The following is a 22,016-nucleotide window of genomic DNA, read 5'->3' as shown; positions in this document are numbered from 1 at the left end:
TGCTAACTACTCCATGAATTTGAAAAGTGTTATTTGACAAAGTGACACAAATTGTTGAAGTTGTGTTTTGGTGACAACATAAATAAACAACTTGTACCAATAGATATTTGACATTTGAATAAGTCAAACAGTTTTAGTCTCACTACAAAACACAGAATGACATCAATCAAAACAAACTATGCATGATATAGGTTTATGATTGGTATGTGATTGCCACCCCAGTGTGAATGTTAACAACTAATTTTAGATCTTTGACTTCTGATACTTGAAGCTTAACAACTAATTTTGCAAGCTAAAGTGTGAATGTTTAATTTCTGTTAGTAAAATATGTAGGGATGAAGCCAGAATTTTGTTTCAGCGAGTTCAAGACTAACATTAACAACGTTCGTAGTGGGTTCATAACCAACATTACGCTTTGATTAATACAAACTTACACTAAAATTATACAGTACTTAATTTCAAAAGCTAAAATTTTAAGCCGGGTGGTTCAAGGTAGATTTGTCCCTTATTCTATCATGAGATGGGTCAAACAGGTAAAGTAGAATAAGCAGTATTTGATACTATAGTAACAATAATGGGTGAAGTCGTCTAAAATGTATTCAAATGCTTATAACTCCCGCCATCATGATACTATTATTAAAAAATGTGTCGAAATAAGTCGTCTAAAATGTATTCAAATGCTTATAATTAACCTTCAACATCATTAGATAAACATAAAAAACTGATGACACTGGACATGGTCAAGGTTACATAATATACATGAGAGTGCAGGAATGCAGGAATTTGATACATGAAAGCACACCAAACAATAACATTAATGCATAAAAAAATCATGCAGGAAAAAGAAAAAACAAATCACAATTTTTTAGAAAAATATTCTTGAGCAGATCCTGGACCAGCTAATCACTTGAGTACAACATAGATAGTTTCCTTACTATCTTCATGCTGGGATCAACAATTACATAGATTAGATTCAAATTCTTGGTCGGGCCGGGTCTGCATTCGGTTTAAAGTATTCGTATATGTGCTTGCATTGAAGCAACAAGTAAAGAGGATGAGTTGAGACCATGCTATGTGAAGACTAAATATATATAATAAAAATATGTTTGTACAAAAGATTTAAAGCAATTTCTTTCTTCACATACTTATACCCAGTTTTGACCATTTTGTGAGTAAATTCATGTATATGGAACAAAAATATATTTGGTTATTTCATCTAAACTGTGTACATCTTGCCATTACAAGAACGATGAAATTGACGATTATTTATATACATCAATGGGATATATAAACCATTCTTGTTTAAGTAGCCTAAACAGCGACTTGCGCAGCTGCCAGCCTTGCTATAGGGACCCTGCAAGAGTGATATAAGAACAAAAAATGATTTAGCAAAAACCAACACTGCGTAATTTTTATCATGTGCTGTGCACAAATCAACATAAAGTTATAGTGAAGGTTATTACTAACCATAACTTTAAAAGTTATAAGGTGTTTAAACCTCTAACTTTTGGTTCTATGTAAGATAAGTTGCAACAAACACCCAAATGTGCATGCATACATACCTAAATGGAGAGCAAGAGACATAATCTAGTCCAGCCCCGTGAAAAAATGCAACGGAAGAAGGTTCTCCACCGTGCTCTCCACATATCCCAACCTGTGCATTTCAATGCGAGTACTTGGTCAGCTAGCTTTTAATCACAATAAGATGTGCATGCCATTTTCATCCAAAGTATGGGTAAATGGGTTGATTTGGGTTATACTTTTCCTTTAATGAGTCAAATACAGAGACTGGTATAAGAAACCTCTAGAAAATTTGTTAATATGGACAATGGGATCAAGTCAAACGGTCAAAAGTCACACAAACTGTACTCAAAATGTTAAGACCTCTCAGTTTAATTTATTTGAAAAATTAGATTTTGATTATAATATAATAATTTTGTAATCATATCTAAAAGATTAGTAAAAGTCTAGAAAAAAGAGAAACAATTTTTGGGGGGATTGGCTAAACCCATCCTTTTGACCCTTAAGCCAACTTGCCACTTTACAACCTCTTAACCCACAACATTGCATTTGTAGAGTTAGTGTTCACCTTTAAGCTAGGATTCGCAGCACGACCCTTTTCTGTGGCCATTTTGATCAATTGACCCACGCCTTTTTGATCAAGAACCTATGAACAACATAAATAAATATTTTGTCAATAACTTTTATCAAACATATCTATGTCAATGTACTAAGATGTTACTGACCTCGAAGGGATCATGTTGTAGAATGCCTTGTGAAAGATAAACCGGAAGAAACTTGCCAACATCATCTCTACTATACCCGAATGTCATTTGAGTGAGATCATTGGTTCCAAAGGAAAAGAACTCAGCTTCTTTTGCAATCTGCAAGTTCAAAAAATTGAGTCTCTACACAAAGTATAATGGTGACAGATTTAAAGATAAATACCTCATCGGCGATTAGAGCAGCTCTAGGAATCTCAATCATGGTGCCAACTTTATACTTTAATGATGACCCCATTTCAGCAAAAACCTTCGTTGCTACACCACGGATTAAACCAATTTGATGGCCTAATTCCTGCCATAGTGCCATATGAAACCATCATTTTGAAACACTAATGCAGCAATGACTATCTTTATATTTAAGAGATATATAGTAAAGAAAGTCATGCCTGAGGTGTTCCGACTAACGGAACCATGATCTCTGGGAAAACCGCTACACCCTGGTTGCTCATAGACACTGCAGCTTGAAAGATTGCACGAACCTGCATCTCTGTAAGCTCAGGATATGATATTCCAAGCCTGAAATCATGCAACTGAACATTGTCAAATTTAACCCATTTACTAATGCATGAGTTGATTTGGGACCCGCATACACTGTCGAAGACGGTATTTGGGACCCAAAACCCGTGGAAGACGGCATTGGAAGTTACTTTACTTTTTACTAATGCATGAGTTGATTTGGGTTGTATCAAGTGGGCTAACTAAGTTTATTCAGCTGAAAAGCTACGGGCCTATGGTCATATTGGTCAAACTTCATTGAAATTCGTACATAATCAATTTTTGCATGGTCAACTGAAAAAGTCAAAGTCTCAAGCCTCAAACCGTATGTTTGCGATTTTGTGGGTCATTATGTGAAAACCCAGAAAAACTTGGTTAGGATGGCATATCTTTGGGAATTTTGGGTCACTTAAGTTATTTTCTCATTGTTTTATTCAAGGTTTTTTTTGATTATCGTAACTTTATTTTTCTTTAATCACATTAACCATTAGTAGAAGATTTGAAAAATGGACAAAAAGTGTTTTTGGGTCAACCTGGCTTGGCCAGCTGTAAACCTTATTCCACTCTACCCTTTTTGACCCACTACCCAACTCACCCATTTTGCCATCTCTACCAGACATTATATTGATTATAGACTTTAAGTTTACTATTTTCTAAATGGGAACATTGTACAAGAAATCATGTATACGGTTAGAAACATCATTGATAGAAAGCACACCTGCAGCCTCGAAAACCAAGCATTGGATTCACTTCGGATAACTTTTCAATCCTAGAATAAATTTCATCCTCGGTCATGCCTGTATCTGAAGTAAGTTCACTCACGATATGTTCTAGATCACCTTCGGGTAGAAATTCATGGAGTGGAGGGTCTAAAAGCCGGATAGTCACTGGTAGTCCTGCAATATTGATAAAACTGAAGTGAATAACAAAGAAAATCTGAAATGAACTATGAACTGTTGTTTTAAGGTGAAATGTACCATCCATTGCTCGGAAAATGCCTTCAAAATCGGATCTTTGGTAAGGAAGTAAGAGGTCGAGAGCTGCTTTTCTCTGCTCGAGAGTGACGGCCATGATCATCTTCCTTACAGCTTTTATCCTCTCATCAGAAGCAAAGAACTGAGAATAACCCAATTAATATATGTTTGCAACAAATCATCAATGTAATATACAAAGTAAGAAAAATAAAGATTACCATGTGCTCGGTTCTACAAAGTCCGATCCCTTGAGCACCATTATTTCTGGCTGTTAAGGCATCATTAGGTGTGTCGGCATTCGCCATAACCTATTCAAATACCAACCATTAACCATTTTAAGAGTTTATACCCATTCAATATCATACTATCATGATTCACGAAACATATTGGTTATAGACAATACCTTGAGACGTCTCACTTGATCAGCCCATGCCATGAATGTTGCCAAATCACTGCTCATAGCGGGTGGAGCCAGTGGCTGTTTACCCAATATAACTTCACCAGTGGAGCCATTGAGTGAAATCCATTCACCTTCTCTAATTACCTGATCACCTATCAAAAGAACCTGTACAAGAAAATGTTTGTAAATGGAAAAAGGTTGTCTTTAAGAGTGTCCACAATCTCATAAAAGTATTAACTCATAAAATGTTGTAGAAGTGGAACTTTAAACTTGTTTACTTATGAATGGGTATTATTTCATAGAGATACCTTCATATCATCATTCACACGGATATCCGCACAACCAGAAACACAACATTTCCCCCAGCCACGAGCCACCACAGCTGCGTGTGATGTCATTCCTCCTCTAGCTGTTAAAATTCCAGCCGCCGCATGCATACCACCAACATCTTCAGGGCTCGTTTCTGTCCTTACCTTCATTTCCATCAACATACTAGTTAGGTTTCACTTTCTAAAATAGAGATAAGGTTAGGCAAACTGAATGTAAAAAAGGAAACTTATTTTCGATCAATTTATATCTTAAGAAACATACTTCCAAAATCAATGCTTGAAAGCCTATTTTGTAAGTTTATTATCAACTAACGGATCCAGTTATATCACTAAGCAGGTAAGTAGGTTCTTTACCATATAATAAACTTATAATGTAAGTACATTCCAGATAATGAACCTGACTGAAAGTTTACATGCAATTTGCCTGTTGAGATTTAAAATTATCATGTAAACTCAACTTTCTAACACTTAGAATTATCATTCAACTACAGTGACAAAAGAAAACAATTGAAGAACATATGACACATACCAAGATGGCACTCTTTCCTTGGGCATGCCATGTTTCAGCATCCTCGGCACTAAACACAACTTGCCCCACAGCTGCTCCAGGGGATGCTGGCAAACCAGTTGCTACCACTTGCTTTTTGTAAGCAGCTGGATCCTCAAACTAGGCAGCAGAATTATAGTCAGTTATATGTGCAGAAAAAAGTAACAAATAAAGATACTAACTTTGCGTTAATTGTAGAAACCCTGAGCCATTGCATGACAATGAGTGAGTGTAGGTTGCTAAATTTGACAAAAAGGCCTTTGAGAAAACATTTAGGTCATTAGGTGGCAAGCTCAAGCCTTTTACTTATAAATGGGATTCGGCTTATGTTTAATCTCAAATGGACCACATTGATAAGATAAAAGTTAGCTAACAAGGGAAAGGGTCTTGCAGGTCAAAATCTTCTAATTCATTTTAATTGAGAGGCAAGATCTTTATTAAGATAATGTACTGTAACTTTTTTTGTTTTTTTTTTTATCACATCTGACACATGGATCACTTATGAGAATTTGATTTTTTTTTGTGACAGACATGTTTTGGGTCGACCCAAACCATACCAGAAAGTTACTCGTTTTGACCTGAGGACCCTGCATGCCCTGTCCACTCATATCGTTTCTTTAAGCATGAGTATTGTACCCTACTTGTGGATGAAGAAGCTGATCTAGATGTTGAGGCTCGACCCTCATAATTGCTGTTCGAGTATCAATTAGATTTTCGTTCACCATTTCTACCGCCATTCTCACTGCACCTTTACCAGTACGCTTTCCTGATCGACATTGCAACATCCAAAGTCTGTTTTCTTGAACTGTGAACTCAATATCCTGTGCTCATAGTACCAAAAACATAGTTACCTTATCAATCTCATAACCAGATTATCAACACAAGCAAGTGTTTTTTAAAGACTACCATCATATCTTTGTAGTGTCGCTCTAAGATCTCACAGTTCTCAACGAGCTCTGCGTATGCTTCTGGCATGCAATTCTTCATGGTGAGAATATCTTGTGGTGTTCTGATACCAGCAACAACATCCTCCCCCTGTTTAAATTCGCTTTATAAGCCAACTTTTAGTAATCTTTATAAGAAATAGCAAACTCGACCCAGTTACTAAGCCATGGGGTTGATTTGGCGAGCGTTTTATCTCAAATGTGCTGGTCTAAAACACTGCACTAAAAGGACAACTGATCAAATGGGTTGAACATGTTAATGGTACTAAAAAGTCTAATTTTAATGCATACAACTTGATTTATCTTTTATTCAAAATATTTCTATTTTGATTATATGCACTGACCATAAATAAAAATTGACAAAAAAATGTATGTGGGTCAATCAGACCCAAAGCAATTTTGACCCATTACCAAACGTACTAGACCCGCCCATCTAGTCACCTCTTTTACGTATAAAAGTAATCTTCACCTGAGCATTGATTAAAAACTCCCCATATAGCTTCTTCTCACCGGTGCTTGGGTTCCTAGTGAAGAGAACCCCAGTTCCTGAAGTGTCCCCCATGTTGCCAAACACCATGCATTGAATGTTAACTGCAGTGCCCTTCAGCCCGGTTATCTGGTTAATTGTCCTGTACTTATTGGCCCTTGGGCTGTCCCAAGAATCAAAAACTGCATTCACAGCTAGCTGTAGCTGTTTCTTTGGATCTGCACAACACAGAAGCCAAATGTGTTTTATAAGTTGACTATAAATATTGAATAATCAATTTCTATAATGTAAAGCTAAATACTCCGTAAAAGAGCAAGAAAGCCAATATTCTGTTCATACCTGTAGGAAACTTTTCACCTTTATATTCAACATACACATTCTTGTATTGCTCAACAAGATCTTTGAGATCAGCTGCAGTGAGATCGGTGTCAAGCTGAACTCCTCTTTCAGCTTTCAACTCTCCTAACTTTTCCTCAAATAACGCATGTGGAATATCCATCACCTTGATTAATCATGTACAAAAAACTTAGGATGCCAGATGGAAAATAAACAAGTTTATGATAAGTCAAGAAACGAAAGAAACACTTACAACATTGCCAAACATGTCTAGAAACCTTCTATACGAATCATACGCAAACCGTGCTCCACTTTTACCAGCTAAACCAGCTACAACCTCATCGTTAAGTCCAAGATTCAGTACCGTGTCCATCATACCAGGCATGGATATCTGATTATTAACCAACAAGAGGTAAGCATAGGAGACAATTCTCTAAACCATTATACGTGCTAAAATTAGTGTATGAAAATTCTCCATCTTTAAACTACATAGTTTCATATGCTTGTACCCAAGTCCTGACCATTATAACCCAAGGGTCGATGGACTAGCAGTTATCGAGAATTCGAGATGACCACCAACCAAATTTTATGCGTTCGATCTGCTCCCACTTATAAGAAAAGTGTGGTGACAGAGTCTGAATATATGCTTTACCTTTATTTTTTTTTCTAATCATTATGCTTCCATACGTTTTGTTACCACTTTCTAATCTTTTTTATGGTTAGAATGGCTTTGTGAAGTAACGGTTTTCTTTACTTCAAAAATATAGTGATAAATATAATTATGTATGCACATGAATGGACTTGAGATCGAAAACATACTGCAGCACCAGAGCGGACAGAAAGGAGGAGAGGCTTGGCAGGGTCACCAAGAGATGCACCCATTTCTTTCTGGACATACTGCAAGCCCTCCAAAATCTCATCCCATAAACCCGGAGGAAGTTTTTTGCCATTTTGCTGGTATTCATTACATGCTTCAGTCGAAATAGTGAGCCCTGGCGGAACTGATAGACCTATGCTTGCCATTTCTGCAAGATTTGCTCCTTTTCCTCCCAACTGTTATCATCAAACCAATGTTTGTGTTAAAATTTCGATATGAAACCTGACTGATGAATCTGTGCGTTTGCTGCTACTTTGGCGGATTGTCTTGGTGACAAAATACGTAATATGATTATTGGATTTTAGTAGTTCTTTTAGATGCACATCATAGTCAAATATTTTTTGAAATACTCATAGTTGTTAACATTTAGATACTGATATTAAGGTCATATACTTTTGACCAATAAAAATGTATCGATCCTGCAAATATCCAGAGGACCTTAAACATGATCACGGGATGATAAGATATTGAATCAATCAAATATTGGTTGGTTTGAGTAGACATGTATACAACCGCAAATGGCCTAACTTCCTTAAGTTAAAAAATTAGACTGGGTATGAACTAATAAGGGTGTGTGGAACTCAATCTAAATCATTGAATTCAAAAAATGGAACCAAAAACAGAATTTTACTAGGACCTGTTATAACGGTCTGGTTCTTGGTCCATGACACTGGAAAAAAAAATAAAATCTGATTTCGTCTGATTAAAACCAGATTTGTTTGAATCATTAGCCCAAAAGTTTGTGTTCTAATTTCCTATTCTTGTTAATTTGAGACCAAAACATTACCAAATGGGTGCCTAGCTAGTAGTATATTGACCAATTCTCAACTCTAGCCCATGAGCTTTGGCTCATGCTGTATGTGTGATAGCCCATCAGCCTATAGGTTGTCGGTTCTAATTCCATGGTGGACTTTTTGTAAATATGTGGGCTTTTTTAGGAAGGGCCACAACTTTTGATAAATCTACGACACATGTGCTGTACAGTTTAAAAAGTAGTATATTATGTTCAAAAAGTTGTACCGATAGATTTATTATGAAGATCATTTCCCTTTTTAGAATCTCTAGTATATACGAGTATATACTTCAAAAATTTTGGTTCTTTGTTCAGTTTTGTCTCGGTCCAGTCCGGTTTTGGAAACCATATAATTTGATCTTAACATCGTCTCGAAATGATCAGATCTTTGAGAACCTTAGTTTCATCTATATAATATATGGTTTTTCGTGATGTTTGTCAGCGCGCGCGCACACACACATATTTATATATTATCTAAACTGATAATTAGATATAGATAATGAACAAAACTTCAATAAATAATTAATTTGCTTACCAAGGATTTCATACTCTTGTTGCCTTCACTCCTTCCTTTACCAAAAGTGAAAACTCTCTACATGCATGCATGGAAACCAAACATAAAAGTAGTTAAGTTAGTGTCAATTCATCTTGTGATCATAAACAAACTAATAGTTATATTTTTTATATTTGTATGTATGTATATATATCAAACAAGAGAAAGATGGATAAATTAAGACCTTAGCCATGGTGTAATAATGAACAATGGATATATGATGATCTGTTTAAGCTAATGTAAGTATAGATTGTTTTGATGGATAGACACTACTACTATACATATACTGATAACTAGTAATACTCAACTGATTGTTACTATTTATAGCACGTATGCTGTATGCATTCATGTATATGTGGCCTCTTAATATATCTTTATTTTTATCATATATTATTATACTTTATTTTGTCTATACATACAGTAAAAGGTTAAGTAGAATGACATTAGATGTTTTGAAAAGTTTTATCTATTAAAATTTTACATCATGCATATAAGGATTATAAGCTACTTTGGTTGTTTATCGAAATTTAAAAAAAAAAATACATACTATATTATTGAGTTAAAGTCATGAAAATATATATATCTTTCTAAAATATCCATTTTCAATCAAGTACATCATTTTTGTTTGTTAGAGACTTAGAGTCATTATACTCTTCTTTTTAACAAAACCTATGATGTTTATTATTTAATTATGCTTTTAAAATTCATATAAAACTTTTAATGATTTCAAAAATAAACAATTTTAACAAGTGTAGTTAAAAATAAAAAACAAATTTTTAATAAATATGTTATATTTTTATGAGTTTATAACTTTATACTAAACAAAGTCTAAACTTTTTTAATTATCATATTAGAAAGATGAGAAACTATAGAAAACTTGTTTGAACTTTTATATTATATACACTTTTATCAAAGTCATAAATAATAAAAATCTGTCAATATTGTTTGGTTTTATTTTCATATTATTTTGTCGTGTATATCCTGTAGTAGTAGTAGTCGTCGTCTAGGACAAAATCAATGTTAAATTTCAGACTGACTTTTGGGAGTCATCTGTCTACGTGGCAAGATACAATGACATGTCAGCATCTTGAAATGCTAAACTAATATTATATTATATTTTGTATCTGTCTATCCACCTTAGCTGAAAACTTTAAAGAGCTTCATTCGGTGTTCTTTTATAGTTTCGATCTGTTTGACAAAATCATAAATAACTTTGTATATATAAATTATTTGAGAAATGATAAATACAACCCTAAATAACTTGTATATTTTATATTAAAAGCTCATTCTCTGATTTTCATGATAAATATACAAATAATTTATGCACCTTAAATACAGCCCTAAGGGTTGTATTTAGCAAACCCCAAATTATTATTATATCTAACAGGTAAACATTTTTCAGTTGTATATTTTGTGCGCCAGATAAAATATTTAATGATTAAAATAATTGACCATAATAAGTAAATAACCCATAACTTTATCAGTTTATCTATACTCTATATTAAAGAAAATACCTCTCATGTTGAAAGTTACATGAGGGGAAATGTCTAAAATGCCCTTCTATGTAATATTTTCACCTACAAGGCTACAACCCTTTAAAATATTTTCACATACACTATTCTCTTAACATTAATAATTGAATTACGCTATCAATCCTTTATTTTTCTAAAATATCTTCATTAACCTTTTAAATCAATTACTTTTATATGAATCATCTACGACACTCGACGTCGCATCCACCACCAACACTCGCCTCCACTACCACACCGTCGCCGTCACGACCACCGCCGCATCGCACGGGTACAATGCTAGTTTATCAAGAAGGATAGTATAATGATATCACATGCAGTTTTATAAAAATTTAAAAAGTTAAAACCGTTTATCAAATGTAAGCGCATTTATACAAATGACAACTATATCGTTTTAGTCAGAAGTTGTGTACTCTACTATTAACTTTAATTACTCGTAAATTCTATCTAACACCCTTGTGGAATTCTGAAGTCATGCAATAATAATTGGATCCTGGGAGATCAGGGTTCGAGTCTAAGCATTCGAGGTTTTACCTTCAATTTGACATCGTGCTTTATGTAACGGTTAAATTAATAGGCTTTCCCTCCTAGTGGTCAATAACTTCGTAAATTGGTCGCTAGTGACTGTCGTCCCGTGACACGATGGTTAAAAAAATTAATTCTACCTATTTTTGTTGAATATATAGTACGATTTATTTTAAAATCAGTTGAAAAGTATAATTTGTCAAACTTATGTTACAGGACCACTTCACAATTTGAACCCACACTCGGTTCTATTAATTATTAAAAGCTTTGTATTCACATTGATACACATTACACATACACAAAAGAGCATATATCCCAATTTGACATGTGTCTTCTTCTTCTATTTTAAATGAAGATTGGCGTTATGGGTTTCTATTAAAGAAAATGATAAATAAAAAAGTTTTCTCATTTAGATTATCTACGAATTTTTTACTTTTTTTACGAGTAGGTGAATAATATTATTAACACGAACCTGGTGAAAAGATTCAATCTGGCGCAAAAAATTACAAATAGAGGACAGGGTTTTTAAGCCACCCATCTCAACAAATCTTATATTTCCTACTCTTATTATAATACCATAAAAACGAATGAACAACTATAGAATCAAAGAGAACTGCATCTAGGTACTCATCTTTTTCCTCATATGTTGCACCCTAATAGGGTTTTTTCATTTGGGCGGTTCCAATTACTTCGCTAGACACTCTAAAATATCTATTAATGTGTATCGAACTCGAGGCCTCTTGTAAGAAAATTACTTCTGACTACTAAACCACCTTAACTGCCAAATGTCTAAAAGTTAAAAGGAGTGTTTTAAGTTTTCTGTATCTAGTTTGATCTCTTATTGGACCAAGATAATTAGGCTAAATTGAACTTACACATACCAAATTAAGTGAAAATATGATCATGTTGCGAATTTTGATCTCAAATGATGAGCACTCGAGGTCGAGGACAGAGTATGTGATCCCAAAACCAACATAATTTGTCCTCAAGGCTATATATGCATGTTAATTTTTCAATATTTATAGATATATATAAAACCAATAACTAATGCAATATCGAATAGATACCTTTTTAGTTGTAGCTATGGGCGGAGACTCGGACACAGGATTAAGAACCGCTCGCAACTCTGTTCTACGAACTGCACTCAATCTCCCACGACGAATCCAACGAATAAAAGTATGTTGTTTCTTATGATTCAATCCATGTAGATCATCCGTTTCACCAATCCACTTTTGTTTTAATCCGGCTGATGAGTAACCCTCATCAGCCGATTTTAGTACCATACCTCTCACAAATATCGAACTCATTTTTTCTCTTTCCCCTACATGTACAATTCAAACATATACGACGACATAATTAAACATATACTCGTACATATTCAAATTTGTCTAGATACTAAACAAATAAATATGCCAACTTAAACATATCATACTGTAGTATATATATACCGGATAAATTTGCAAGACCAACCACAACAAGGATAGAGAGAACGAGATAGATCGATTGTGAGACCGAGTAACGAATATAGTCTTGATACAATGAAAAGATGAATGAAGAAATGGATCAATTCTTCATATGGGTTTGGGCGGTAAATATGGAAATGAAGGATTGAAATATATGTAACATTGACTAATATACTTTTGTAAAACAATATTCAAAGATTGGTAATGTTTTGAAGGCTAGCTAAGCCTTCATTATCAAGGAACATGACAAGTGAAGATGAATGGTGGCCAATCAAAAAGTGTCCCATATAAAATGTGAGAGTCCATACTTATTAGTTGTGTTTAGGATTGGGTATGAGTGTACCATATACACTCTTGCATATAGACTATGACTAATATTATTAATTGAATGTTTGAATATTTGTAAAGAGATGGACCATCGGACGGTGATCAACTAGTTGGTAAGGATTCCAAACATGTCGGGATACATTAGATTAACTTTTTTTTGCTCCCACATGATCATCTTCACATCACCACCATTCACCACAAAAAAAATCAGCATTATGTAAAAGTAAAAACTTATAGCACAATATAAGAAACTCGTATAATTTATTTCATGTGTGAATTAAACTCATAATTTTTTCACTTCTAAACCATTAGGTACTTTATCTCAACCATTTAGACCGAAAGAGTTATTGACAACCTACTTTAAAAAGTCTCAAACGAGTCATAATACTTCACAAATTATTGAAGTATAAAAACGAGTCGAAGTTTTCAAGACAAAGAGCCGACACAGTCGATATTGCTAAGTATAAAAACGACTAGCTTGAACGTTAAGTTCGATCTTTTTTCCACTAAAGTTGTGCGGTCATATTAGAGGAATCATTATACTTCAACCGGATTGTCTAACCGGCTTGAGTCCAATAAGGTTAAATTTGTTAGAAGTAATAGTAGTATGTCTATATGATTTTTTTAAAACGACATCTAGTTATTAGATAACTTGAGAATTCATATTAACATCCAAAAAGGGGTAATTGCGGACCTTTTACCCACATTCCATACACTAGACTCATTATCACCTAAATGGATATCCCCATGGTTACTGCAAAGAAGAAAATCCTTAGAGCGGGGCTTGAACTCCAGACTTACTCAAAAGAAAACAACCGCCACTACCCCATTTGAAAGTCGGTGTTTGGTCACATAACTAAACAATTGGGCTTTTTATTAGAGATTTAGAACATAAGATATCCTTGAAAATATTTTCTCTGGAAACTTGATTACTCGAGTAAATGTATTTTTGTACCCACCCTATTAATGTTTTTATGTGTATATAATTTGTACATTGTTAGCATACCTTCTAGGATTTCTATTTAGTTCTTTGTTTTTCAGTGTTTGATAGTTTAAAATCGATTCTTACAAACTGTATTAATTCTCGGTTCTTTACATTTTGTAATTTCTTAAACCAAACCTTTTACAATAATTCTTTTACCGAAAAAACCTTTTACAATAATTCAAGTGATAGCCATTATCTTTCATATTTACACTATAGTTCCTCAGTACTATAGCCCCAATCATGGCTACTAATAAAATCAGACTAAATATTTTTATCTTATGTAGGCTGGATTACCGTTGAAGCTATTTTCAAGCGGATTTAATTTTAAATACTTTTACTATTTCTGTTTTTTTATTATTTCCTTAAGCGTTAAATGCAAATTTCGTGACGGATGAAAAAACTCAAAATTAAAGGTAGGGATAAAAAGTGTGTTTTCGAATAACCAGGTGGACCAAATATGCATTTAATGTTTTCTATTACGAGCATAATGTCCGCGCGTTGCGGCGGCTAGAAAATGATGACAATATAAAAGGGAGGCGGTGGTGGAGATCGGGGGAGGCAGTGGAGAAGGAGGGCGGCGGCAGAGAGTGATAGAAGGTCGATGAGAGTGTGTAATGATTAGAGAGAATAGGAAAAGATGGGTATATAAAGGTTTTATGTTTAAGTAGGGGTTTTTTGGGAAGACAAAAAAAAGTGCTAAATTTTAAGAATTCCAATACTCTTTATAAGGGAGTATAGATATAGAAATGATTAAAAAAATAACACTGTGAGTTAGCAGTGTGAACGCATACTCACCTTCCCAATTTCCGATCGTTTTCACGTTGACTGTGTTCCGATCAATTTTGACTTTTTTTCCGTCACCGACGATCATCAGTCGGTAAGCCTAACTTTTACCTAGCTAACATTTACACACATACACACAGATAACTGACTGTTTATAATAATTGATTGATTAATTAATAATGGTTTTCTGTTCGAATTCATTCTCTGGTTAATCAAAAGCGCCGGATTCCAAAACCCTAGCTTTGAGAATTGGGCGATTTCTGTGGTATATATATGTTTCTGACCTTATTTTTGGTTATAAAGTTTCACCATAATCATTAACCATTAGGTAATTTCGATTGTCGAAAAGTTAACCAATTAATTACTAAGGATAAAAAGTTTACAAGTAAATGTTGCTCTAGATTGCCTCTGACTATTTAGTTTGGGAATCATATTGAAAATTAATTTAAGTGAAGTTAATCGCCGTTATCCGTACTTATATTAGAGGTACCACGCTTTCATCGGGTATTGGTATAGTAAAGACGATAGGAAGGATGGTATAGATGAAACATGTATTAGAGAGGACGACGAGTATATAATTGAACCGGACGATAGGGTTGAGTGATAATGTTTTGTGTAGATACGTGCGTATTATTTTGTTAGTATTGAAAGCATTTGAATACCTGAAACATGAGCCGAAGCTCAAAAATGAGTGAAATACCTTAGAAAAACAATCCTAGCCGAATCTTGCCATAACTACTCTGGCTGAACTGGAGCGTCAGTGCCTCACTTATATTTCATTAAGTTGCATACGAGCTCTATCATCTCTATGTGATTTTACCAGATAGGTGCACTTGCGGTGTATATCCATACCTATTCAAGCTCGGTGTGCACTTACACAGTACTCTACCCTACACTAGTAAGGGTCCTTCATATTTGGAATCAACCTTTTCGATATCTCAAAGTTGATTGCATTTTTTATTTGGATCAAATGATTCAATGCACAAATAAGTCATATGTCGTGACAGTAGGCTGTTGGTTGTCTTCATATTCATTTTGGTGTTCCCTAACTTTAAACAGGGTGAAGTTTTGTTAAGATAAGGCACAGAAGCACTATTTAGTTGCATTAAAAATTTTATGTATTTTTACTGCTATCTTTAATTATGTACTCGCTTGTCCATTTTGATACTTCGCTAACTCAAACTCGAATCTTGACTGCTACGGTGACCAATTATTGCACCTTTATACCCTTATATGAATAGATTAGCCTTTTAGAAAAAAACTTTAATAGATAAGTCAATCACTCAATTATAGATCTTATTATTGGCTTCCAATACTTGTTAGCATCTTTAAGTTTGTGTTGAGACTTGGTTCCTTGTCATTCTGTAGTTTGGAAGGAAGCATTTATCTATGATGAACTTCTGTTATGATTAATTATTGGCTCTTACCGTAGGACTGAAAGTGGTCATTGAATAATAGGATATGGATACGAGTAATTGGAAGCCTGATCAAGGGTTAAGTGGTGCTGTTGGCGACTCCATGGAATCTGGTGATTGGAGGGCTCAGCTGCAAGCAGATTCGCGGCAGAGAATTGTGAACAAGATGTATGCTTTTATTATCATTCTTTTATGTTTGTCAATTTGAACTGTGTTGAGAACTTGGTAAGGCTTACTTGCTTAGAATCTTAACTTAAATATGATGTTAATTGCCTGGATTAAGAGATTTTCATATTTAGTTGTACATACGGTAATCCCGAAAACATGTAAAAACATGTTAATTTTACTTACGTGTAAAAACATGTCAATTTGACTTACGTGTAAAAACATGTCATATTACACTTGATCTTAGCTGGAATCCTGAAAAGGTATAAGAGATTCTCATATTTAATTGTACATACGGTAATGCAAAGTGTTAACATTAATTGGGATTGCTTAAAAAATAAAAAGATGGAGTAGGAATTATTAACGAGTGAAAGAGGTACTTGTTATGTTCGGAAGGTAGCTTCTGTTTTGGCTGAACTTACTAGTATATCTAAACATTTTTATTTTGTGAGCGGCTGAGCGCATACTTGTTTCGATCTTGTTGGTTTTTTTTTTTTTTGTTTTACTTCGTAATTGCAGCTTCCGCTTACATTGCTTGACGTGACCAGTTCACTACACCCTTTAAAATTATAAAGTGATAGGTTCTACCACAAATATCTGCTAAATACCCGCATAACTGCATTATAGCATTATTGACCGAAACATGGTTTTTTTGCTTAGAATGGATACCTTGAAGAGGCATCCTTCTTTATCTGGACATGAGAGGCTATAGCGTAAAAGCTCTCAAGTGCATATGTTTTATAGTACCCACCCCATTAATGTTTTCCGTTGATTTTATGTGGGTATGCTACAAGTTGCAAAACATTTGATTCATTGTTACCATACCTACTGGCTGCTAGCCTGCTAGTATTTCTATTGAGTTCTTTGTTTCTCTGTCTTGATAATTTAAAATTCGATTCTTACATATAATATTGCTTTTTGTTGTCGGTTGACATTTTGCAATTTGTTAAACCAAAGCCTTCTATAATAATCCAAGTGATAGCCAAAGGGTGTGTTTGGTGAGTGAGAAAACTTTTAGGAGCTTCAAGCTTTTAAGGAAAAGCTTAAATTTAACAAAAAGTTTTGTTTGGTAAATAGGGTTCAAACTTTTTAAGCCTAATGAAACGCTGATGGACCTAGCGTCTTACAATTTACGTAAATAGCTTTATTTTATTATGACGAAGCAGTGTAGGTAACAATTAGGATATAACATATGTCAATATCACTTATAAATCACATTCTAAGCGATTAACTTGTAGAGATGAAAGACATATTTTTGTTTATGGTATTTTATATGGGAAAATGATGGGTACGGCAAATTGTACTCAAGCTTAGGTACTACACACATAAATATGTCTCCTGATTTTACACTTTTATCTTTCAATTTATATATGTATCAAAAATACCCCCTGATTTTCAACTTGGTTGTATCTGTAACATCCCAAACTTTTTATTTAACGGTTGACTCGGGTCGTTAAGTCAACATTACGTGTCCGTTAAGCCTATAAATAATTTAATGACTATATGTGTTTAATGTGTTATATGTGTCAAGCTTTAGTGCCTTAATGATTAATGTGCTAAAGTGCTTAAGATATGTTTTATATGCCTTTTGATGTGCTTAAAGTGTTTAATGTGTTGTAAGTATTCCCAATAGGTGTTTGAGCTAAATATGAGCCATAAGGAAGCCTAAGGACTAGTTTTGACATAGGTGGAAACTAAAAAAACGGGATTAGGGTCTTGGAGCAGGCCATTAGCTTCTAATTACTCATATTATCCTTTTCTCTTTGAGCCCTAACCATTCCCCATTGCCATAATCAATTCCTTGTTCGATTTCATCTTCGTTTGGTTGATTCGAGAGTGTTTTGATCAAGTTTTTACATTCTCTTTATAATCTCCAGGTATCCCAGGTATAATAACATTGATTTCATGTCCTTTCAATCCCTTGATTCGATTCATAACTGATCTAGGTCTTTAGAGGGTTGATTGGAGTCAAAACGTGAGTTTTAATCAATTCGGTAACCTAAAATGATTGTTGTTGTGTTGCAAATCAATTGGATGTTAAGGGTTGTTTTCATGACATCATTAGAGTCTTAAAATGATGAATTTTGAGGGTTAAAAGTCGTTCATAAGGTTTGGGGTCGTTTGGGGTGTGTTTGGTTAAGTTTTGGAGGTTAAACAATGAGGTTTGTGCAGAAACGGGGCTAGCTGCGGCGCAACTGGAAACCAGTGACACATAGCTGCGACGCAACTAGGTAGTTGCGACGCAATAGCGACGGAATTTTCAAATGGCCATAACTTTTGAACCGTAACTCCGTTTTTGACAAATAAGATATCCACGGAATCGTGAGAGAGTCTACTTTCTAATGGAAATGTTTTTGAAAGATTATTGTAATGTCAAGTTTCCAGAAAGGTTAATTTAGTGAGTGTATCCCGAGTTTCGTCGAGTTATGTAAGCTTTAAAGTATTAATCGAATGTCCGATGCATCAAGCATTGTCATGAGTCATGTTTATAGGTATTTAGACGTGAGTCATGACCTTAAGTGATTGGGTATTTATTAGCTCATTATGTCGTTTAATGATTATAGGTAGTCGAAATACTTGCAAAGCTCGGTAACTTACGTTATCATTTCTTGTGCACTCCATTGAGGTAAGATACACTACTTTGACACGCTGAGGGTTCAACAAAAACATAGTTTTCATATAATAACTTCCCCTAATGATATCTTGGTTGCTTATGGGTATTCGGGATTATACGGGAGGTGATATGGGCTATGTAGATGCATATAAAAGCCTGAAATGCTACCCCAATGATACGTATTGCTATGAGATGTTATGTATGCTTAATAGATGATATGATATGAAATGATGTACGATCTAAGATGATAAATGTTATGCAATGTTGTAATGATATACGATATGCAATGATATATGACGATGTACGTGATGTAACAATGTATGCGATGTGATGATATGAAATGAAACGCTATGAAATGTGATGTATGATGATGATATGTGAAATCTGCATGATTACATGGCTTGTTCATCTAGTTCACTAGACTTGTTAAGTTGCCATGACACGTGCACGTTTAAGGGCCCAAACGTAATTATGTATATGTGATGATTGTTTAGGTTGTGTAAACACCTAAACTATATGTGATGTGAAATCGAGCTCGTAAATTTGATGTGAAAGTGTTAAGCTTAACCCGTACTTGCCCTTGCCCGGTGAGTGCGTATATGGTTGCTTGGGTGGCTCCTTGCAACATAATTACGTGGTTTGAGTACCTCTGGGTGGCGTGATTAACCACCAATGTCTTTGAACATACGGATTACTCCTGGATTGGCTTGCCATTCCTTAACGACATTGATGCACTACTGAATGGTGGTTCATCTAGTCGGGTGCGACTTATGTCACACTTAACGAGATGCATATGTTATATGAGACGCGTGACTTTTGTCACAATTATAAAGATGTTCAAATGTGATATGTGATGATACAAAAGATGACTAGGCACATTTAGGATGACCCATCCTAATATGAATGATGTTGATGATATGATATGTAAGTGTGATGATATGTTTGGGGATATGTGCCTTAACGAATTAATATGACTTTTATATAATGTTTTAAATGGACAAACGTTTCATAACTTATGTGTTATCTTACTTAGCTAATTCGTTAGCTAACACTTGCTCTTTTAAAATGTGTTGTGCCCTCAGGTCCAACAATAGTGAGCAGGTAGATGTGAGAAGATGTGAGGCATGCGTAGATGATCTTGAAGCTGGTTATAGTTTACCCATAGTGGCTGCTCGCTTTAGACATTTGCTTATTGTTTAGATAATAATGACTTGTATTGATGATGTGCTCGGTTGTTTAATGTTAGGCAACCGATGGATTTCCATTTAGACTTATTTTGATGATATGGCTAGTAACACCATTTAATGAATAAACCAAACAGATTTTACTGGTTTGGACTTTTAAAGTTAATTCCGCTTCTTTTAACGCCGTTAGGCAAAAGTTTTTGGAAATCCTTATTCTTAAATGTTGGGTGTTACAGTATCTATCATACATACAGCCGTTGTACGTATGATATCCCCATTTTATGTATTTATTATATATATGTTAAAGTTGATTTTTCTTTTCTTTATTCTATATATGAATGAGAAACAAATTGTTTTTTTTATTTTATTTAATCGAAAAGAACTTTATATATATATATATACACGCCAGTTTTAATATTCGTATAATATATGGGTTGAACATATTCATTTCACACGATTAATTTAATATCCAATGAAATATGAACTTCATATAAAAAAAAAATTTTAACTTTAATTTTCAATACATTAAAACATAGACATAGATGATACCGGTTGATGTATGGTTTTCAATTAGTATTTACGTGACTATGGATGAAAAATGTTTTTTCGAATGACCATAGGGACTAATTTTACATTTAACCTTTTCTTATACAATTGATTAGAAAAATACACTTGGGTTATAAGTGTGAAGTGTGAACGCAATGTTACCTTCCCAATTTCGGATCGTTTCCACGTTGACTGTGTTCCAATTAATTTTGACTTTTGTTTTTTAATTCAACCCGGACATATTAATTAAGTTTTAAAATTATAAAATATATTTAAAAAAAATTATGTAATGTTTATTCTTAAAACATTATAACTTGATATAAATATAATAATTCAAATAACAAAATAATTATATAGTTACTAAATCAACTAAATAGAAAAAAACATTTTATTTATAATATTATATAAGAGAGAATTTTTTTTTTTTAAATAAATGATTAATATTTTTATTAAATATATAAAGAGCTTTTTCTATCTTATTTATATATGATCATAATTAAATAAAAAAAATTAAGATGAAATATTTATTTGTCACATAAAAACTTTCTAAAAATACTTATATCCACGATCTTGTTTTTTTATCACTAGTGTTGTACCCGCGCGATGCAGCGGGGAATAAGAAAAAAACGCCGGTGGTTTGATGGTGGTTTGTGGGTCGGCGACGATGAAAAAAAAATAAGCCGGCGGCGGTAGATGGTGGTTTGATGGTGGTTTTCGGGGCGGTGATGGATGGTGTTTATGGGGGATAACGTACATAGAAGGTGGATTGCGGCGGTGGATGGTGGTATTTGGGGCGGTGGTGAATGGTGTTTACGGGGGAGGAAATCAGAAGAGGGGGGAGGGAGAGAAAATCGAAAATCGGATGAACGTATGTGTGTGTAATGAGCGTGATGGAGAAAAAATAGGGTAGTGTAAATTAGGAGGGCAGAAAAGATATTTTAAAGGTAGATGTGTTAAAAGAGGGGTGGGGTAGTTTGCTTATTAACGGAGTATAGATACACAGAGATTAGGAAAATAACACGTGAGTTATAAGTGTGAAGTGTGAACGCATCATCACCTTCCCAATTTCCGATCGTTTCCACGTTGACTGTGTTCCGATCAATTTTGATTTTTCTTTCCGTCACCGGCGAGCAAATATCGGTAAGCCTAATTTCTACTTAACACACACACACAAGTAATTGACTGTGCATAATAATTGATTGATCAATTAATAATGGTTTTCTGTTCGTTTTCATTTTTAATTAATTAAAAGCGCCGGATTCCAAAACCCTAGCTTTGAGAATTTGGCAAGTGTGTGGTATATAATGTTTCTGACGTTATTTTTATTCTGTTTTTGTTATAGTTTCGCCATAATTATTAACAGTAGGTAATTTCGATTGTCAAAAGTTAACGATTTAATTACCAAGTATGTGTAGATGTAGATTGCTTTTTACTATTTAGTTTGGGAGTCATATTGAAAA

At 34.1% G+C, this 22,016-nt stretch overlaps 1 protein-coding gene and 1 long non-coding RNA gene across 2 annotated transcripts; one reads left to right on the top strand and one right to left on the bottom strand.

Moving 5' to 3' along the window:
* Positions 1–1,187: 1,187 nt before the first annotated feature.
* LOC122599160 (pyruvate, phosphate dikinase, chloroplastic) lies at positions 1,188–12,720 on the bottom strand. The gene is made up of 21 exons (XM_043771616.1): positions 12,523–12,720; positions 12,142–12,395; positions 9,003–9,059; positions 7,617–7,850; positions 7,051–7,188; positions 6,801–6,963; positions 6,444–6,679; positions 5,937–6,065; positions 5,672–5,851; positions 5,013–5,150; positions 4,463–4,627; positions 4,158–4,319; positions 3,973–4,062; positions 3,758–3,896; positions 3,499–3,676; positions 2,672–2,801; positions 2,449–2,577; positions 2,247–2,384; positions 2,090–2,167; positions 1,563–1,654; positions 1,188–1,354 (listed from the first exon to the last, which is right to left on the bottom strand). The coding sequence occupies exons 2-21, from the start codon at positions 12,379–12,381 to the stop codon at positions 1,312–1,314; spliced, it is 2,859 nt and encodes a 952-aa protein (XP_043627551.1). The 5' UTR covers positions 12,382–12,395; positions 12,523–12,720; the 3' UTR covers positions 1,188–1,311.
* A 1,919-nt stretch (positions 12,721–14,639) lies between these two features.
* Positions 14,640–19,949, top strand: LOC122601977. The gene is made up of 3 exons (XR_006324132.1): positions 14,640–14,726; positions 16,091–16,215; positions 19,909–19,949. It is a non-coding gene; the product is annotated as an uncharacterized LOC122601977 (long non-coding RNA).
* The last annotated feature ends 2,067 nt before the right edge of the window (positions 19,950–22,016 follow it).

The sequence above is a fragment of the Erigeron canadensis genome, chromosome 5 (genome assembly GCF_010389155.1).
Source record: "Erigeron canadensis isolate Cc75 chromosome 5, C_canadensis_v1, whole genome shotgun sequence".
Classification (NCBI taxonomy): domain Eukaryota; kingdom Viridiplantae; phylum Streptophyta; class Magnoliopsida; order Asterales; family Asteraceae; genus Erigeron; species Erigeron canadensis.
The sequence above is the reverse complement of the archived record's forward strand: the minus strand, read 5'-3'. Positions and strand labels throughout refer to the sequence as shown.

Coding starts and splice junctions, on each gene's coding strand:
- LOC122599160 (XM_043771616.1), bottom strand. CDS start 12,381: ATGAGTTCGATATTTGTGAGAGGTATGGTACTAAAATCGGCTGATGAG. Junction 6,066..6,443: donor AGTTTTTAATCAATGCTCAG/GTGAAGATTACT, acceptor GAATTTAAACAG/GGGGAGGATGTTGTTGCTGG. Junction 3,897..3,972: donor TTTGTAGAACCGAGCACATG/GTAATCTTTATT, acceptor GGTTATTCTCAG/TTCTTTGCTTCTGATGAGAG.